The 15,001-nt window shown below is 56.0% G+C and overlaps 1 protein-coding gene across 5 annotated transcripts in view; it reads left to right on the forward strand.

Annotated features, from left to right (window-relative positions):
- PDE2A (phosphodiesterase 2A) overlaps positions 1-14,460 on the forward strand; it is an 87,448-nt gene extending 72,988 nt beyond the window's left edge. For 4 of the 5 annotated variants that reach the window (XM_073216034.1, XM_073216037.1, XM_073216033.1 and 1 more), the window contains 25 exons: positions 307-366; positions 985-1,138; positions 1,344-1,396; positions 1,589-1,663; positions 1,765-1,806; positions 2,312-2,380; positions 2,659-2,789; positions 5,450-5,561; positions 6,047-6,086; positions 6,227-6,290; positions 6,656-6,728; positions 6,874-7,051; positions 7,270-7,382; positions 8,053-8,130; positions 8,955-9,077; positions 9,534-9,604; positions 9,887-10,009; positions 10,344-10,431; positions 10,670-10,717; positions 11,503-11,577; positions 11,735-11,834; positions 12,039-12,151; positions 12,510-12,548; positions 12,657-12,763; positions 13,083-14,460. In XM_073216034.1, the coding sequence (XP_073072135.1) occupies positions 307-366; positions 985-1,138; positions 1,344-1,396; positions 1,589-1,663; positions 1,765-1,806; positions 2,312-2,380; positions 2,659-2,789; positions 5,450-5,561; positions 6,047-6,086; positions 6,227-6,290; positions 6,656-6,728; positions 6,874-7,051; positions 7,270-7,382; positions 8,053-8,130; positions 8,955-9,077; positions 9,534-9,604; positions 9,887-10,009; positions 10,344-10,431; positions 10,670-10,717; positions 11,503-11,577; positions 11,735-11,834; positions 12,039-12,151; positions 12,510-12,548; positions 12,657-12,763; positions 13,083-13,293 (2,340 nt within the window). In that variant the 3' untranslated portion in view covers positions 13,294-14,460. The remainder of the gene's footprint in view (positions 1-306; positions 367-984; positions 1,139-1,343; positions 1,397-1,588; positions 1,664-1,764; positions 1,807-2,311; positions 2,381-2,658; positions 2,790-5,449; positions 5,562-6,046; positions 6,087-6,226; positions 6,291-6,655; positions 6,729-6,873; positions 7,052-7,269; positions 7,383-8,052; positions 8,131-8,954; positions 9,078-9,533; positions 9,605-9,886; positions 10,010-10,343; positions 10,432-10,669; positions 10,718-11,502; positions 11,578-11,734; positions 11,835-12,038; positions 12,152-12,509; positions 12,549-12,656; positions 12,764-13,082) is intronic. The other variant, XM_073216036.1, reaches the window with a different exon arrangement.
- The last annotated feature ends 541 nt before the right edge of the window (positions 14,461-15,001 follow it).

Raw genomic sequence — 15,001 nt, forward strand, 5'->3', positions numbered from 1 at the left:
CGGGCAGGCGTCCAAGGTCACGCCCCTTCCCTCACTCTATACACCTGGATTGTGCCTTTGATGGGACCATAACTGAAAAGGCAGAGATCAGAAAAGTTCCACTTCTTTGGATTAGCCCAAGAAGGTTTCCTGGAGGAGATTGTCCTGGAGCCATCTGCTTGGTCAGAAGGATGGGCTCATCACAGGCCTATAGATTGGAGTGTGTATGTGTTGGTGGAGACAGGTGTGTGCTGGGTGTGGGGAGGGCACTCTGGCAGAGACAGGAAGCTAGCGGAGGTCAGCTGGCCCCCTCCCAAATTCCTCTAGGTGCACTGTGGCCAGCTGAGTGACGGTGAAGAGTGGAGCCTGCAAGCTGTGGAGAAGCATGTGAGTGGGGGTAGGGCTGGCGAAGGAAGGGGCTGCTGAGGACCCTCATCACAACTGGTGGGAAGGTGTTCTGGCCAGGGAGCTGGACAGACCTGGGTTCCAGTCTAATGCCTTTGGGCTATGTGACCTTGAGCAAGTCAACCTCTCTGAGCTCAATTTCACATCTGCAAGTGAGGATAAGGATAGCACTGACCTATTTAAGGTATTGGTGAGATAAGGCGAGTTGCATACCTTGTCAATACTTAGGAAAGACTATTTATGTCATGAAATTGAGGCTCTTTCCTGAGATTTTATGATTTCTGTGACTTGAACAAGGACTGAGGATTCCCCCATGGGTGGTAAGGACAGAGAAATCTGACCCTCTCCTGTCTTGGAAGAGACTAGGGACTAGGGGCAGAGACAAACCCTAACTGACCTGTTCAGGGACTGAGGGGCACTCCAGGAACAGTGGGAGTCCACAGGAGGATGGAGCGATGAGGGATGAGTTGTTTGGAAGGAAGGTGCGGAGGGGTTGGGCACTGTAGGCAGACAGAATGGCTTGAGCAAAGGCGAGGCGTCCCGAGGCGGCAAGCTGGGTAAAGGTGGGGCGAGTGACTCTGACCGCTCGGCCCTCCCCAGGCCCTGGTGGCCCTGCGAAGGGTGCAGGCCCTGCAGCAGCGCGGGCCCAGCGCGGCCTCCGAAGCGGTCCAGAACTCCCCCGCGGGCTCGGCCGGAGACGAGAAGGGCGGGGTTGTATACACCGACCAGGACCAAAAGGTCCTGCAGCTCTGCGGTGAGGACCTGGCTAGGCGAGTCCTGGGGGCGGGGTCGACCCCCGGAGGGAGGGTGCTATATGAAGGGCGGAGCCTGGGCGGTGGGGAGCGGCCGGGGCGGGTCCGCGACGCAATTGGATCTAGGAGGCGGAGGCAGGTGGAGCGGTGGAGGCTCGTAGAGGGTCTAAGAGCCCGCTCTCTCTGACTTGTGCCCCACCACTGCAGGGGAGCTCTACGACCTGGATGCTTCTGCCCTACAGCTCAAAGTCCTCCAGTTCGTGAGTCCCTGTGCACCCCTTTCCCCCGTATTCCTCCAGGGACCAAAGTACCTGTGAGCCGTTCCATCTCGATTCAAACGTCCCACCCTTCCTCTCTCCTCCTGCTGGAGGAACCTCAGAGAGCCGAAAGGGTGGGGAGACGGTGTGGCCCCAGATCCGCGGTTAGCCCCTCTGTCTGTCTCAACCCCTCAGCTGCAGCAGGAAACCCGGGCATCCCGCTGCTGCCTCCTGCTGGTGTCCGAGGACAATCTCCAGCTTTCCTGTAAGGTGAGGACTCTGGTCCACTGCGGGGCGGGGCGAGGGACCCGTCTCTCCGAGGGGAAAAACCTTGCCCATCCTCTCACCTGTCCCTCTGTTCTGCCTACCAGGTCTTCGGAGATAAAGTGCTAGAGGAAGAGATTAGCTTTCCGGTTAGTCCTGCGCCTGCCCCATGTGCTGGAGTCTGCAGGAGCAGTTAAGGCCGGCCAGGCACTCCTGGGAATAGCGAGAATCTCTTCGAATCTGATAGAAATATCTGGGTCTTGGGATCTTATTAGAAATAAGAGATCACAATCTCTTATGATTAGGATCCATTAGGAGAAAGCTCTTATAATATACAGAAAGGCTTACTTGTGACCAGTTCACTTAAGTTGGAGTATTTTTGCATTTGGCTCTCTTAGAATCTGTTGAGATCAACATTCCTTGGAGTCTGCTTTTTTCTCTCCTAGTGAGGAAAGACCCTAAAGTCCTCCATAGGGGATTGTGGTCAAGACCAGATTTCCCCCCTAACCCCCTGCTCCTCAGTGTTGACTCTATCCACCATTTGGATTGGCTGAAGAGGTGGTTGAAACTTCCGGATGTGGGGTGGGGGGTTTTCTGAGATCACCTGATCTTGGGGAGAGTTGGGACCTAATCGGGCCTCTCCTCACTCCCCAGTTGACAACCGGACGTCTGGGCCAGGTGGTAGAAGACAAGAAGCCTATCCAGCTGAAAGATCTCACCTCTGTAAGCCATAGTGTGGCTGGACCAGGGGAGGAGGAAGGGGAGAGCCCACTGCACAGTCCCCAGGGCCAGGGTCTCTGGGATCAGGCAGACTAGGAATGAGGGAGACAAGACCTAGGGAATTTCTCTCAACCCGCACTCATGTCCTAATACTTCCATCCTGCATGTGTCCCTTAGGTCCCTTAGAACTGCATGTGGCAGAATGTCATGGAGGGCTGGGGGAGGGAAGCAGGCTCCCTTCCTCCTTCCCTGCCCCTGCCCAATTTACCTCCCCTTTGCAGGAGGATGTGCAGCAGCTCCAGAGCATGTTGGCCTGCGAGTTGCAGGCCATGCTCTGTGTCCCTGTTATCAGCAGGGCCACTGACCAAGTGGTGGCCTTGGCCTGCGCCTTCAACAAGCTTGGAGGAGACTTGTGAGTCTGGGTGGGGTGATGTGGGTCAGGAGATGGAGCTAAATGGCTGGTCAGGGCTCCACCAGGGTAACACATCAGGAAGGGAACTAAGCCCTGTGGGGGGAGTCCTATTCCAGTAGTGGTGGGCTGAATGGTTTGTTGGTATAAGAGGCTATAGGATTATGAGGGTCCTAGATTCTTGCAGAAGCTGCTGGCAGAGGCACAGGTAATTGTTGACTCTGTCATCCATTTTGGCTTATTTGAAATCATTTTGAGACCCAAATGAGTTTCCCTTTTCTTTACCCACTTCCTGCAGTTTGGATTATCCATGGTTAGAGTACTGGACTCCCTCCCACTTGTCACATCCCGCTTTGGCATTTTTGCTGTGAACTGCCTGATGAAGGGGCAGTGAGCTCTGGGATGGGTGAATGCTCTGTGACCCACAGAGCATCATGGACACTGGACAGTAGCTAAAGGGAAGAGGCTTGGGGACTGTGCTGAGGGTCTTTAGAAGCACTTACAGAGTAGTTGTATGAATCACATGGAACAGAGTCAGGTAAATAGGCTTAGTCAGGAAGCGTATCTCAAGAACTGAGGCCAGATTTGGGGTCTAGAAGTAGTATCTTAAATAGATTTCATGTCCTATACCAACTCATTAACTGGTAGTAGTTGCCTGAAGGCTTAGGCTGAGACTCGATCTTAATTTAGTGAGAAAAAGTGCAGTGATTGAGTAGCCAGGTCTGTGCTGGGTGCAGGTTCAGGATGTGAATGCTGCTCCATATGGTCCAACAGGCCCAGCAGTTTGTGCCAAGCCAGACAGGTGGGGAGGAGCAGGCAGGTGAGGGGTTGAGTCCTGTTTCCAGGATGCAGAGAGATGCTGTCAGGATGCTTGGCCCCTGGGCCCCAGAAAGCAGCCTGGGTTTGAGGGCCTGGGATCCCTGCAAGAAGTAGAGATTGGAGATGTTCAAAGTAGCATGGTGTCAGAAGCCCTGGGATGGGGTCTGCATGGCTGGGACAGAGATCTGAGAGTCACAGGTCTGAGTAGCAGGATCTACCAGCACAGAGCAATGTAGGCAGTTGGATGTGCCTGAGGGAAAAAAACAGAGCCCACTGAGGCAGAAAGGATGTGGGATCTGTATCATTTGGAACTAGTGGGCACCCTGTGGTGGAAGTATTTATACCACTCAATAAACACATGTTGAGCACCTACTGTGTCCAGCCCTGTACTGGCCAGATGGCCTTGGGAGGGCCTTTGAGGAAGGGAGTGCAGAGTAAGTAGGATCCAGCATGGGCTGGCTGTGGGACTGGGTTCTAAAATGGCCCTATACCTGGATGTCAGACCTGGAGGAGAGGTGGCATCAGAAGGTAAATGAGATGGGGCCCTGGTGACAGCCCTGAGGTCCATGGCAGGAGCAAGGCCATCTCTGGATCCCACATATTTCAGAAAGTGAGTGCTCTGAATGATTGCATGATCCAGGTGGGGTTTAGTTCAAAGTAGTGACCGCAGAGAATCTGCCTGGAACCCGGAGAACAAGGGCTTCCAGAATCCCTTCAGCTGGGAGTGTGAGGGGCTGATGGCAAGGGCAGAGGTAGAATTCAGTTAAGACGTTTAGCAAACACCTCCTCTGTACCAGGCTCTGTATTGGGGATGAGGTGATAAAGTCATGGTCTCTTCCTTCAAGACTTGAAGTTTATTTTCAAGGCATAGAGGGAGGAGGGTGGGAAAGGTATTCTAGGCAGAGCGAACAGTGTGGGAAAATGGATGAAGGTGTGAAAGAGCCTGAGATTTCTTAGAATGGTGAGGATCTTAGTGTAGCTGAAGCTGAGAGACACCCATAAATGTGGGGAGAGAGTTGGTTGGGACAAGACTGAGGGCCCTCAAATGCCATGGTAAGGAAGGTGGGCAGACAGACATGAAGGGGGGATCTAGCCCTGAGTCACTACACTAAGGCCAGCTAAAATAGGGAGGGATCTAGATAGGGAAATCTGAAGGCAGGGAGATGGTCAAATCTCTGAGGCATGTCCCCCTCCCACTCCCTTAAAGCACACCTGGAGACGCTAAGCCCCAGCCCCAGCCCAGGTACCACACCAGCTTGTTCATCCAGCCCTACAGAGCTCCCACCAAAATCATTTGGTGGCTGGATTGAATGACCTCAGCAGGACCTGAGGCTGATCTTATCATTCCATGAGTAGGGGGGGCACCGCCCTCCCCACCACCCCCTTAGGGACCTACAGAGTCCAGGCAAGTAGGGCAGTGACGGGAGCTGGACAAGATAGGGCAGTGCCACCACCCCTCCCTGAGGCTGGAGGGGCCCCTGGGAAGAGCAGGAGAATACCCAGCACTGGCCTGGGCAAGCCTGCAGTCTGAGGGAGGAGACCCAGCTTCAGTCTGGGTAGATTAAAGTCACAGGAGGAGGAACTTACATGGCTCTGGCTTCAAGAGACAATGTGAGGAAAACACATTTTGGTCTGAGGAGGAGTAGAGCCTTCCCTTCAGGGAGTGCCCCGTCTGCAGAGGAATCTGGCCCAAGCTGCCCCTGCAGTGAGCAGCCCCAGTAGAGGAGAAGATTGCTTTGCTGGTGAATCTCTGAGGGCTTTCTGGAGGAATGGAAGGAAGGAGAAACGGGAAGAGAGCTTTAGGTCATCCGATCCTTCTCCAGGAACCCCTGCCCTCTCCCCAGGTTCACAGACCAGGACGAGCATGTGATCCAGCACTGCTTCCACTACACAAGCACAGTGCTCACCAGCACCCTGGCCTTCCAGAAGGAACAGAAGCTCAAGTGTGAGTGCCAGGTGAGTGACCTGCCTTGCTCTTCCCTCAGGGATAAAGTCTTCCAGCTCTGAGCCCCAGACAGTCATCCCCAAGGGAAAAGCCCACGTCTTTCTGGGCCCATGCCAGGATGATTACCCAGTGCCCTCTACAGCACCCAGTGCTCTTAAAGAGTGAGACCAGCCATTGCTCTGGACAGCGCCTCTGGATGCAGGCTCTGTATGCGATCGTCCTCTAGTGTCCAACTTGGGTACTACAGCAACATCTGGGCAGCTAGAGCCGAGGTGAATGGAGCATCTGTGATTCGAGATTCCTATGCACCTTCACGGGGGCCACTTCCCACCCCTTCACTTAGTAGGCAAATGATAAAATTAGATTCTGCCAGTCTCCAGCCTGTCTGGAGATCCCTTGGGGAGGAATGAGAAGACTCTGGGGCTATTGGAGGCAGGGGCCTGAGAGGGTGACCCCTGCAACTTAACCTCTAGGATCTCTGTTTTCTCCTTTCCAGGCCCTTCTCCAAGTGGCAAAGAACCTGTTCACTCACCTGGGTGAGTGTGCACTCTCTTCCTCCATGCCTGGCTGTGGGGTGGGAGTGGGGGCTGGCACTTGGGGATGAGAGGTGAGGTGGTTTGGTCTGGGCACTCCAGCCTGGTCTCACCAGCACCCCTCACTCCTCTCCCTCCCACAGATGACGTCTCTGTCCTGCTTCAGGAGATCATCACAGAGGCCAGAAACCTCAGCAATGCTGAGATGTGAGTGAAGAGGCTTCCTCCTCTCTTCCCCCCGCTCATTCCGCACCTCCACTGCCTGCCTGTGGGACCCTGGCACATTTTCTGTGATCCTCTATTTAATGACTATGTCCCTCGGGCAGGGCTCACTTTGCTGCCTGTGCGTCCTCATCTCCCAACGCATTGCCTGGCACACAGTAGGCACCACAAAAAAAAAAAAAGAGAAATCCCAGGGCTGGACTAATCTCTGCAGTCAGCCAGCCCTAAGTGATTTCACCACAGGTCACTCCTTCCAGGCCTCAGAAATCGGGCTTTCCCTCAAGCCGTGAGAAGTGGGGGTGGTTGGACAGGGGTATCAGGGCCCTGTTGACCAAGGCTGTCTCCCACAGCTGCTCTGTGTTCCTGCTGGATCAGAATGAGCTGGTGGCCAAGGTGTTTGATGGGGGCGTGGTGGATGATGAGGTGAGGCAGGGCCCCATGGTAGGAATGTGTGGCCGTGGTCCTGTGGGCCAGGAGTCTGTAGGGGGCCTGGGAGCAGGGTGACAGTCATTGGTCCTCCCTGGCCACCAACCAACTTCTTCCTCCCTACTCCATCCTTGTCCTGAAGAGCTATGAGATCCGCATCCCGGCTGACCAGGGCATCGCGGGCCACGTGGCAACCACCGGCCAGATCTTGAACATCCCTGATGCGTACGCGCACCCGCTTTTCTACCGCGGTGTGGACGACAGCACTGGCTTCCGCACGCGCAACATCCTCTGCTTCCCCATCAAGAATGAGAACCAGGGTGCGGGCTCCTGGCGGCTCGGAGGAGGGGCGGGGCCAACATAGGGCGGGGCCTGAACAGGATGGGGCGGAGCCAAGCGGAGGGTCGGCCACCCTTCCCCCACCGCCCTAGAATCCTGGAGAAGAAGGGAAGGGGTTTCCAGGCATGGGACACTCTGGGAGGGCCAAACCCTCCCAGACACATCCACCCACTGGTCCTAACCCCTCTCGGATTCCCAGAGGTCATCGGTGTGGCAGAGCTGGTGAACAAGATCAATGGGCCTTGGTTCAGCAAGTTCGACGAGGACCTGGCGACAGCTTTCTCCATCTACTGTGGCATCAGCATTGCCCATGTGAGCAGGGACCGGGCGGGCCGGTGCAGGACCCCCTGTTCTCTTCTCCGCCTTGACTCTCCTTACTCTATCCAGACAAGTCTGTGCTTCTGCCAAGATTCAGAACCCTGCTGCTGGGTTGCTGTGCAACCTTCAGTACCTGCTGGTCATCTCTGGACTTAGTTTCTCATCGGAATATTGGGGATACCACTTCCTGTCCTGGCCAGTTAGCCTCCCAGGATCATAGGAAACCTCAGCTGTCATTATTTCTCCCCACCCCCTGGAAGCCACTGGTCCCAAGCCACTGGTCAGCTTCTCTTTGGGAAATGTTGGGTCTCATTTTCTAGTGCTGGTGGCTCTGGCCTGGGAATCCAACCCCTTGGTCCCTAGCTATACCCCCTTCTTGCTTCTCTCTGCCATGGGCCTTGGACTTCACCATTGAAGGCTCGGGAGGGGGGGCAAAGTGCCCAATCAAATGCTGAAAGGAGCTGGGGAGGAGGAGCAGGGGAAGTTTCATGAGAACTGGAGGGGCTCCGTATTCTGGGCTGGAGCTTGGAGGCTCAGGCAGGATCCAGCACAGAACAGGAACAGAGCCTCTGTCTGACGCTTTGGTGCCAATGGATTTTGGACCCCAGGCATTCTAAGAGTGCACCTCACTTGAGCCCCATTTTTTCCCCCTCTTTCCCCCTAGTCCCTCCTGTACAAAAAAGTGAATGAGGCCCAGTATCGCAGCCACCTAGCCAACGAGATGATGATGTACCACATGAAGGTGAGGCCTGCATGGAGCTTCTGTCCCCCTTCTCAGGGTCCCAGTGTCCCATGCCCTCTTCAAGATGAGAAGGTAGACCCAGAGCAATGTCTGGCCTTCTGCTGTCCTGTTCTCCTTCAGGCAGTTTTCTTCTAAGCAGTTTCTGGTTCAGCACCGAGGCTGCCAGCCCGACTCAGCCAAGGGAAGACCATGGTATAGCCACTTGTTCCCCATGTGCAGGGATAATTCCCATCTTGGGAATTACTGAAGGCTGGGAAGCCTGCTCTGGGCCCTTCTCACAGCTCCCCTAGGTACAGTGGCCATAGAGTCCTGAGCACACTGCTGATATTCCATCCCCTTCCCAGACCCTGTATCAGAAAGGCTATCCCAGGCTTTAGTTCAGAGTATGTGCTGGCGTTGTTCATTTGACTATTTCCTCTCACCTGTGTGCAGACCAAAGGGCCCCAGACTTTGTGGATAAGGTCAAAGCTGTAGCAAGAAGGACTGAGGTTAGACTCTGGGATGCATCCCCCAAAAAAAGAAATCTTTGCATTAGTATCTATGGAAGTCTGCCATGATTTGGGGGTGCCACAAAGGGGTGTTCTCTGTCATTGCTGAGGGTAGGCTGTTACAGATGAGGGTGGGCACAGGCAAGGAGGTACAATAGTTGGACTGCAAGATGGTGAAGGGAGGGTGGTGATCTCCTGCCCAGCGACAATCCATGGAGTAGACAGCCCAACTGGGGTGAATTTGGGGTGGGGACCAGCTTCCTGCTGTGGGAATTTGAGGCTGAGACCACTGGATCTGGGTGAGCTATCTTCTAGTGCCCTGGTGGCCCTCTCTAGGTTTCTGATGATGAATACACCAAACTCCTCTATGATGGGATCCAGCCTGTGGCTGCCATTGACACCAACTTTGCCAGTTTCACCTACACCCCTCGCTCTCTGCCTGAGGATGACACTTCCATGGTGAGCTGGCCCTCCCCCATGTGACTGCAGAGGTGAAGGGTGTGCAGCTGGAGATTTAAGTTAGATGTGCATAGGTACTTCCTGGCAAGAGAGTCATCAGAAAAGGCTACAGAGTCTTCCAGTGATGGATGTGGTCCATGGGCATGGGCCACAGGTCCTGCTGAGAGGCCAGGGGCAAGACTGGATGACTGATGATCGCAGGGGCTGCTCCAGTGATGCCTAGGGCAAGTGGCCTCAGGGCTGGCACCTCCCTTCCTGTTTTTCTAAGAGTTTGTGTGAGCTCAGTTTCAAGAGTTCTTCATGGCTCTGAGAATGCTTGGCTCTACCCTTGTATGGTTCTCTAGTTTAGATCTAAAGTTCCAAGACTAAAATTTTGGAGGCTTCAAGATAGGCCAAGGCAGTGGCCCCATCGTGAAACTGACAATCCCTCTGATCCCTTCCTTCTGCTCTCCCCAGGCCATCCTGAGCATGCTGCAAGACATGAATTTCATCAATAACTACAAAATTGACTGCTCAACCCTGGCCCGGTGAGTGCCCCCAGCCCTCCCCTCCACATGCAGGCAGCCCCAGTCTTTGCCTCCGTCTGCCCTCTCTAGCCACATCCATTGCCCCCAGCATTCTGGGAAGAGGCCTCTGAGGCCAACTAGGGGAGGCCCAGTCTTGTGAGGGTGGGAAGGATCTGTGAGTGAGAGGTAATTTCCAGGCCTGGGACCAGGAGTGAAGGAAAGAAATGGTGCAGGGCAGAGCCCGAAGGGGTTCCTGGAGGAGGAGAGCCTGCGGCCCCTCTGCTACCCTCTCCCCTCCCCCAGGTTCTGTTTAATGGTGAAGAAGGGCTACCGGGATCCCCCCTACCACAACTGGATGCACGCCTTCTCTGTCTCTCACTTCTGCTACCTGCTCTACAAGAACCTGGAGCTCACCAACTACCTCGAGTAAGTGGCTACACTTGCCCCCTGTCTGGCAGTCACTGGGGTCCTTTTTGCTGGGACAGAGCAACATGTCCTTTGTGGCAGGCACTTTACATGCACCTCTTTGTGGGACCCTCTTAACAGTCCAATGAGAAGGTTCCAGGTGGGACTCGCCCAGTCACATACCCAGGGAGTGATGAGCCTGCCAAACTCCAGACCAGGGCTTATTTCGAGGAAGGGGACACAGGTGTCCCAAGCTCCTATCTTGGTGGCTCTCGCACATCACATCCAGCCCTCCCACTTCTGGCGTTGTGGGGAAGGAGCTACAGCTGAACCTCCTCTCCTCTCTGCCAACCAGGGACATCGAGATTTTTGCCTTGTTTGTTTCCTGCATGTGTCATGACCTGGACCACAGAGGCACGAACAACTCCTTCCAGGTGGCCTCGGTGAGACCCTGCCCTCCTCACAGTGGGCACCCTCCCCAGAGTGAGGGTGGGGGCTGGTAAGACAGGAGCCAGTTTAGAGACAGGAGGAGGCCCTCCCCGGCTTTGTGCTGGGCTCTGAGGTGCAGGAGCAGGGTGGTGAGAGCAGGGGGAAGCGGGGAGCAGGGCAGTGCTCAGCCTCACGGGGCAGGCTCTCGCCCCTGGGTGTGAGGAGTGATGGAGTTCTCCCGGGCTTTTCCAGAAATCTGTGCTGGCCGCGCTCTACAGCTCTGAGGGCTCCGTCATGGAGGTACCGCCATCCTGCCCAATATCCCTGTGGGTTCTGTCCAAGCCTAGGTTTGCGAAGGGAGAACTTGTATTTAGCACATTTCTCTTTGCACGTTTGGGAACACCATGTGCAGCCACTCTCCCCCAAGCCTGGGATGGGCTGCACCCCGTTCGCACTCAGCTCTACCTCAGATTCTTTGGTTTGGGTCCACCTGCCCCCGGACGGGAGCTTCTTGGGCAGGGACAAAATCTGAGACACCTATGAGTTCCCTGCGCTTGGCACAGGGCTTGGCATGGAATAGGAGGCACACTGCCAAGGTCACCTTCTCCACACCAGCCCTGGCTTGCACAACCCTAGAGACGAGAGGCTCGCTCCCTCCCAGAGGGCCTCATGGCTGCCCTGCTTCTGCCCTGCGTGCCCTGGGCTAAGCCTGCGCCTCCTCCAAGCGACAGCCCTTCCATGTCAGGAGACAGGGGCCTTGCTCTCGCCTCATCACTGCCTTTCCTTGTCAGCACACGAATGTTTGCCGCATGAATTAGTGTCTAGGACTCCAGAGGATCATTTCAGGATTGTTCCAGCTTGAGTGGCACTCAGAGCTTACCTGGTGGTGTCCCTCCATGGGACGGCTGAGGAACCTGAGGCTCTGAGCCTGCCAGAGACTTGCTCAGGCTCACCCAGAGTCAACCCAGCCCAGAAAAGGAGCTGGACCCGCTGGCTCACCAGTTTTGCCTGCTGTGCTCCCTTTGGGGGTCCATGGCGAGGGAGCTCGGGCCCTGGCTGCCCGCCCACCTCTCCTCTCCCCACAGAGGCACCACTTCGCTCAGGCCATCGCCATCCTCAACACACATGGTTGCAACATCTTCGATCACTTCTCCCGGAAGGTGATGGGGCGGGGTTGGGGGTGAGAGAGTGGAAGGCGGGAGCTAACCTGGAACAGGAGAGGGAGTTGAGGGATGGAGGCTCCTCAGGGCCAGGGCAGTGGGTAAGGGGGTCTGGCAGGAGGCCTTGAGCTTCCCCCTTCTGCCCTGCATGGCTCAGGACTATCAGCGCATGCTGGACCTGATGAGGGACATCATCTTGGCCACAGACCTGGCCCACCACCTCCGCATCTTTAAGGACCTCCAGAAGATGGCTGAAGGTGCCTGCCTGGAGCCCCAGGCCTTGCGATTGAGGAGGGGCCTCTAAAAGGAGGATTTGCCCACAGAGCATTCGAGGGGTTTAGGTCTACCCCTCCAGCAACTACCTACCAGGCAGACCCAGTCCTGGCCCCTTGGCTCCCATCCAGAGTGCTGGAATCCCTGGACCACTTTGGGGGCCCTTGACCCCATCCTCTCCCCAACAGTGGGCTACGACAAAACCAACAGGCACCACCACAGCCTCCTCCTCTGCCTCCTCATGACCTCCTGTGACCTCTCAGACCAGACCAAGGGCTGGAAGACAACAAGGAAGATCGCAGTAAGTGCCGTCCTTCCCTGGGAAGGCGCGGGCTGCACACCTGTCTGCAGGTGGCTCCTGCAGCCTGCACACCACTCTATGCTGAGTTCAGCCTGGCTATATTTTGGGGAGACAGAAACCTAGACCACCTCAGAGCAACAGATGGGGAGATTCAGAGAGGGGCATGGACTCCTGGGGGTCACACAGCAAGTCAGTGGCTGGTGGAAGGTGGGCCAGCCCCTTGCCAGGCTTGGGGTGGTGAGGATGGCTCTCCAGTGGGCCGAGGGATGCCTCAGTTTGCCCCTTTGGGAATGAACTGTAGAGGATCTCAGTGGGTAGAGCCTGCTCACAAGATGTGATGAGATTGTTGGCCTTCCAGGAGCTGATCTACAAAGAATTCTTCTCCCAAGGAGACTTGGTATGTGGGAAGTGACCTCAGGGGTCCTGGCTGGGAGAGGGCTCCTGTTCGGGTCTGGGAGGAGGCGGGTCAGCCTGGCCCTGGTGCCTGATGACTTGATCCCCCCAGGAGAAGGCCATGGGCAACAGGCCGATGGAGATGATGGACCGTGAGAAGGCCTACATCCCCGAGCTGCAGATCAGCTTCATGGAGCACATTGCAATGCCCATTTACAAGTGAGAGAGCTGAGGGGGACTGCTGGGGACCAGCACAGAGAAGGGGCTGTAGGCTGGGATGGGGCTGGCTGCGGCCCTCACAGCAGACATAGGTGCTAGGCTGTCCAGGCCCAGCTCTAGCTGATGCCCCCCCACCTCTGGGCATAGTGGTCTGCTTTGCCCCTAGATAGGCCCTTCACTTCACCCTCAGTCCTCCATGGAAAGAGGCCATTATGCTCTCCTTGATCATTCAGTCCTATGCCAGGCACTCTTGTGAAAGTTCTACCTGTGGTACAGCCTTAATCTTTCTTGCTGCGACTTCTGCCCCATGCACCCCCAGGCTGTTGCAGGACCTGTTCCCCAAGGCAGCAGAGCTGTATGAACGTGTGGCCTCTAACCGTGAGCACTGGACCAAGGTATCCCACAAGTTTACCATCCGCGGCCTCCCAAGCAACAACTCGCTGGACTTCCTGGATGAGGAGTACGAGGTGCCTGAGTTAGATGGCACGGGGGCCCCCATCAATGGCTGTTGCAGCCTTGATGCTGAGTGAGCCCCTTCTAGGACCCTTCCCCACCCAGGCCTCCTCCCACAACCCTCCACTGGTCTGGCCCGATGCCCTAGGACCAGAGCCACGGGTTCTGGATTCTAGACCGGAACATCCTGTGTGATCCTGGGCAAATGCTGACCTCTGGACCTCCCTTCTTGTCTGTATAATGGAAGCAAGGCTTCCAGCCTCACCAAGACTTAGTCATTTGTCCTCTGAGAACACAGGGTGACCACTGAGCAGTAGGCCTGCTCTGCACCTCCGACCGCACTTTGGCCAGTCCTCCCCGAGCCAGTCCTTCTCTGAAGCAGCCGAGCTGCTTTCTCCTGGGCCCTACCCCATCAGATACATGCCCTTTTCCTCCCTCTAGGATCCTCACTCAAGGAGACAGTGGAACATCTCAGTGAGCAGAGGGTAGGTCTTAGAAACAGTCCTGAGCTCTGCTGGAGGACTAGAAATAGCCATAGGGCCGAAGGTGCCCCTGAGGACCACCACTGTACTCACGGTGGGCTTTGGGGCAGCCCCACAAGGGAGCTGCCAGAGGGGTGGTTCAGTGGGAGACAGGGCTCAGGAAGAGAGCAGGAGGGAATGGTGGGTGGGGAGGCTCCCTGGGCTGGGAGACAAGCTCCAGTTGAGTCAACAATGCTTCCTCCTGGCTGTGTGGCCCTGAGCAAGTCCCTTCTCCTATCTGGGTGACACAGGAGGGAGAGACAGTTCATTCTCTAAGACCCCTCTTAGATTAAAGTGTCCTAGCTCTGTGGAGCCCTGGGAGAGGCCATGGAATGTCCCTGCCACCTTAGGGCTGAGAGCCAACCCCCAGTCCCTCAGTAGTCCCCTGAGTGTACTCCCATAGCCTGAGCCCCTCCCCGTTCCTGCAGCCAGAGAAGGACCTGGCCTCCGCCCTGGCAGGGCTTCTCCCTTCTTTAAGGCCATATCTACCCATGCCCCAGGGCTTGGGAGACCCCACAGGGCTGGGCTTCTTGGGTCAGACCAGTTCCCTTACCTGTTTTGTTCTGTATGTGTTGTGGGGTGGAGGGAGGGGGGCCACCTGCCTTACCTATTCTGAGTTGCCTTTAGAGAGATGTGTTTTTTTAGGACTCTGTGTACCTGTTGTATATGGTCCTGTGGGCTGACCGCTTTGTACATGAGAATAAATCTATTTCTTTCTACCAACCCTTCCCCATCGGGCTGTTTGCAGACTTTGTTCATGGGGTTTGAGGGAAACAGAATTGGGGGAGGCAAATGCCCTTAGAACCCCCTGGCTACTGGAGCCCCCATCCTGGTGCATAGCCCCTCTTCTGGGGGAGTCATAGGCCTGTTGGGGTATCCCTGGGTCAGTCCTGTGCCAGGTGGTCACAGCTTACGGGCAGATGGCCGATGGGGAGGCCTGGGCATGGAGCAGCAGGTAGACATGTTGGCTAGCAGAGGCTGTGGACCGGCAAGGGAGATGAGGAGCTGAAGCAATCAAGGAGACTTCCTGGGAGAACAGCCAAGCCCTGGGCCTCAAGGCCTCCTGGCCTCAAGGACACCTGTCTGTGTCCCCATAAGTCCTGCCAAAAGGGCAGCCCTGAGTCTGACTGTACCAGATGCAGCCCTGGGTTGTGTCTGTGGAGCTGGTTCTCTGCTCTCCTGGCTGTGAGAGTGTTTACCTCTATGCAGGCCAGGAGGGGCAGACTTCAGACTGGGGCCACATGGAGGCTCTGACTGGCAACAT

Source organism: Manis javanica, chromosome 11 (genome assembly GCF_040802235.1).
Source record: "Manis javanica isolate MJ-LG chromosome 11, MJ_LKY, whole genome shotgun sequence".
NCBI lineage: Eukaryota > Metazoa > Chordata > Mammalia > Pholidota > Manidae > Manis > Manis javanica.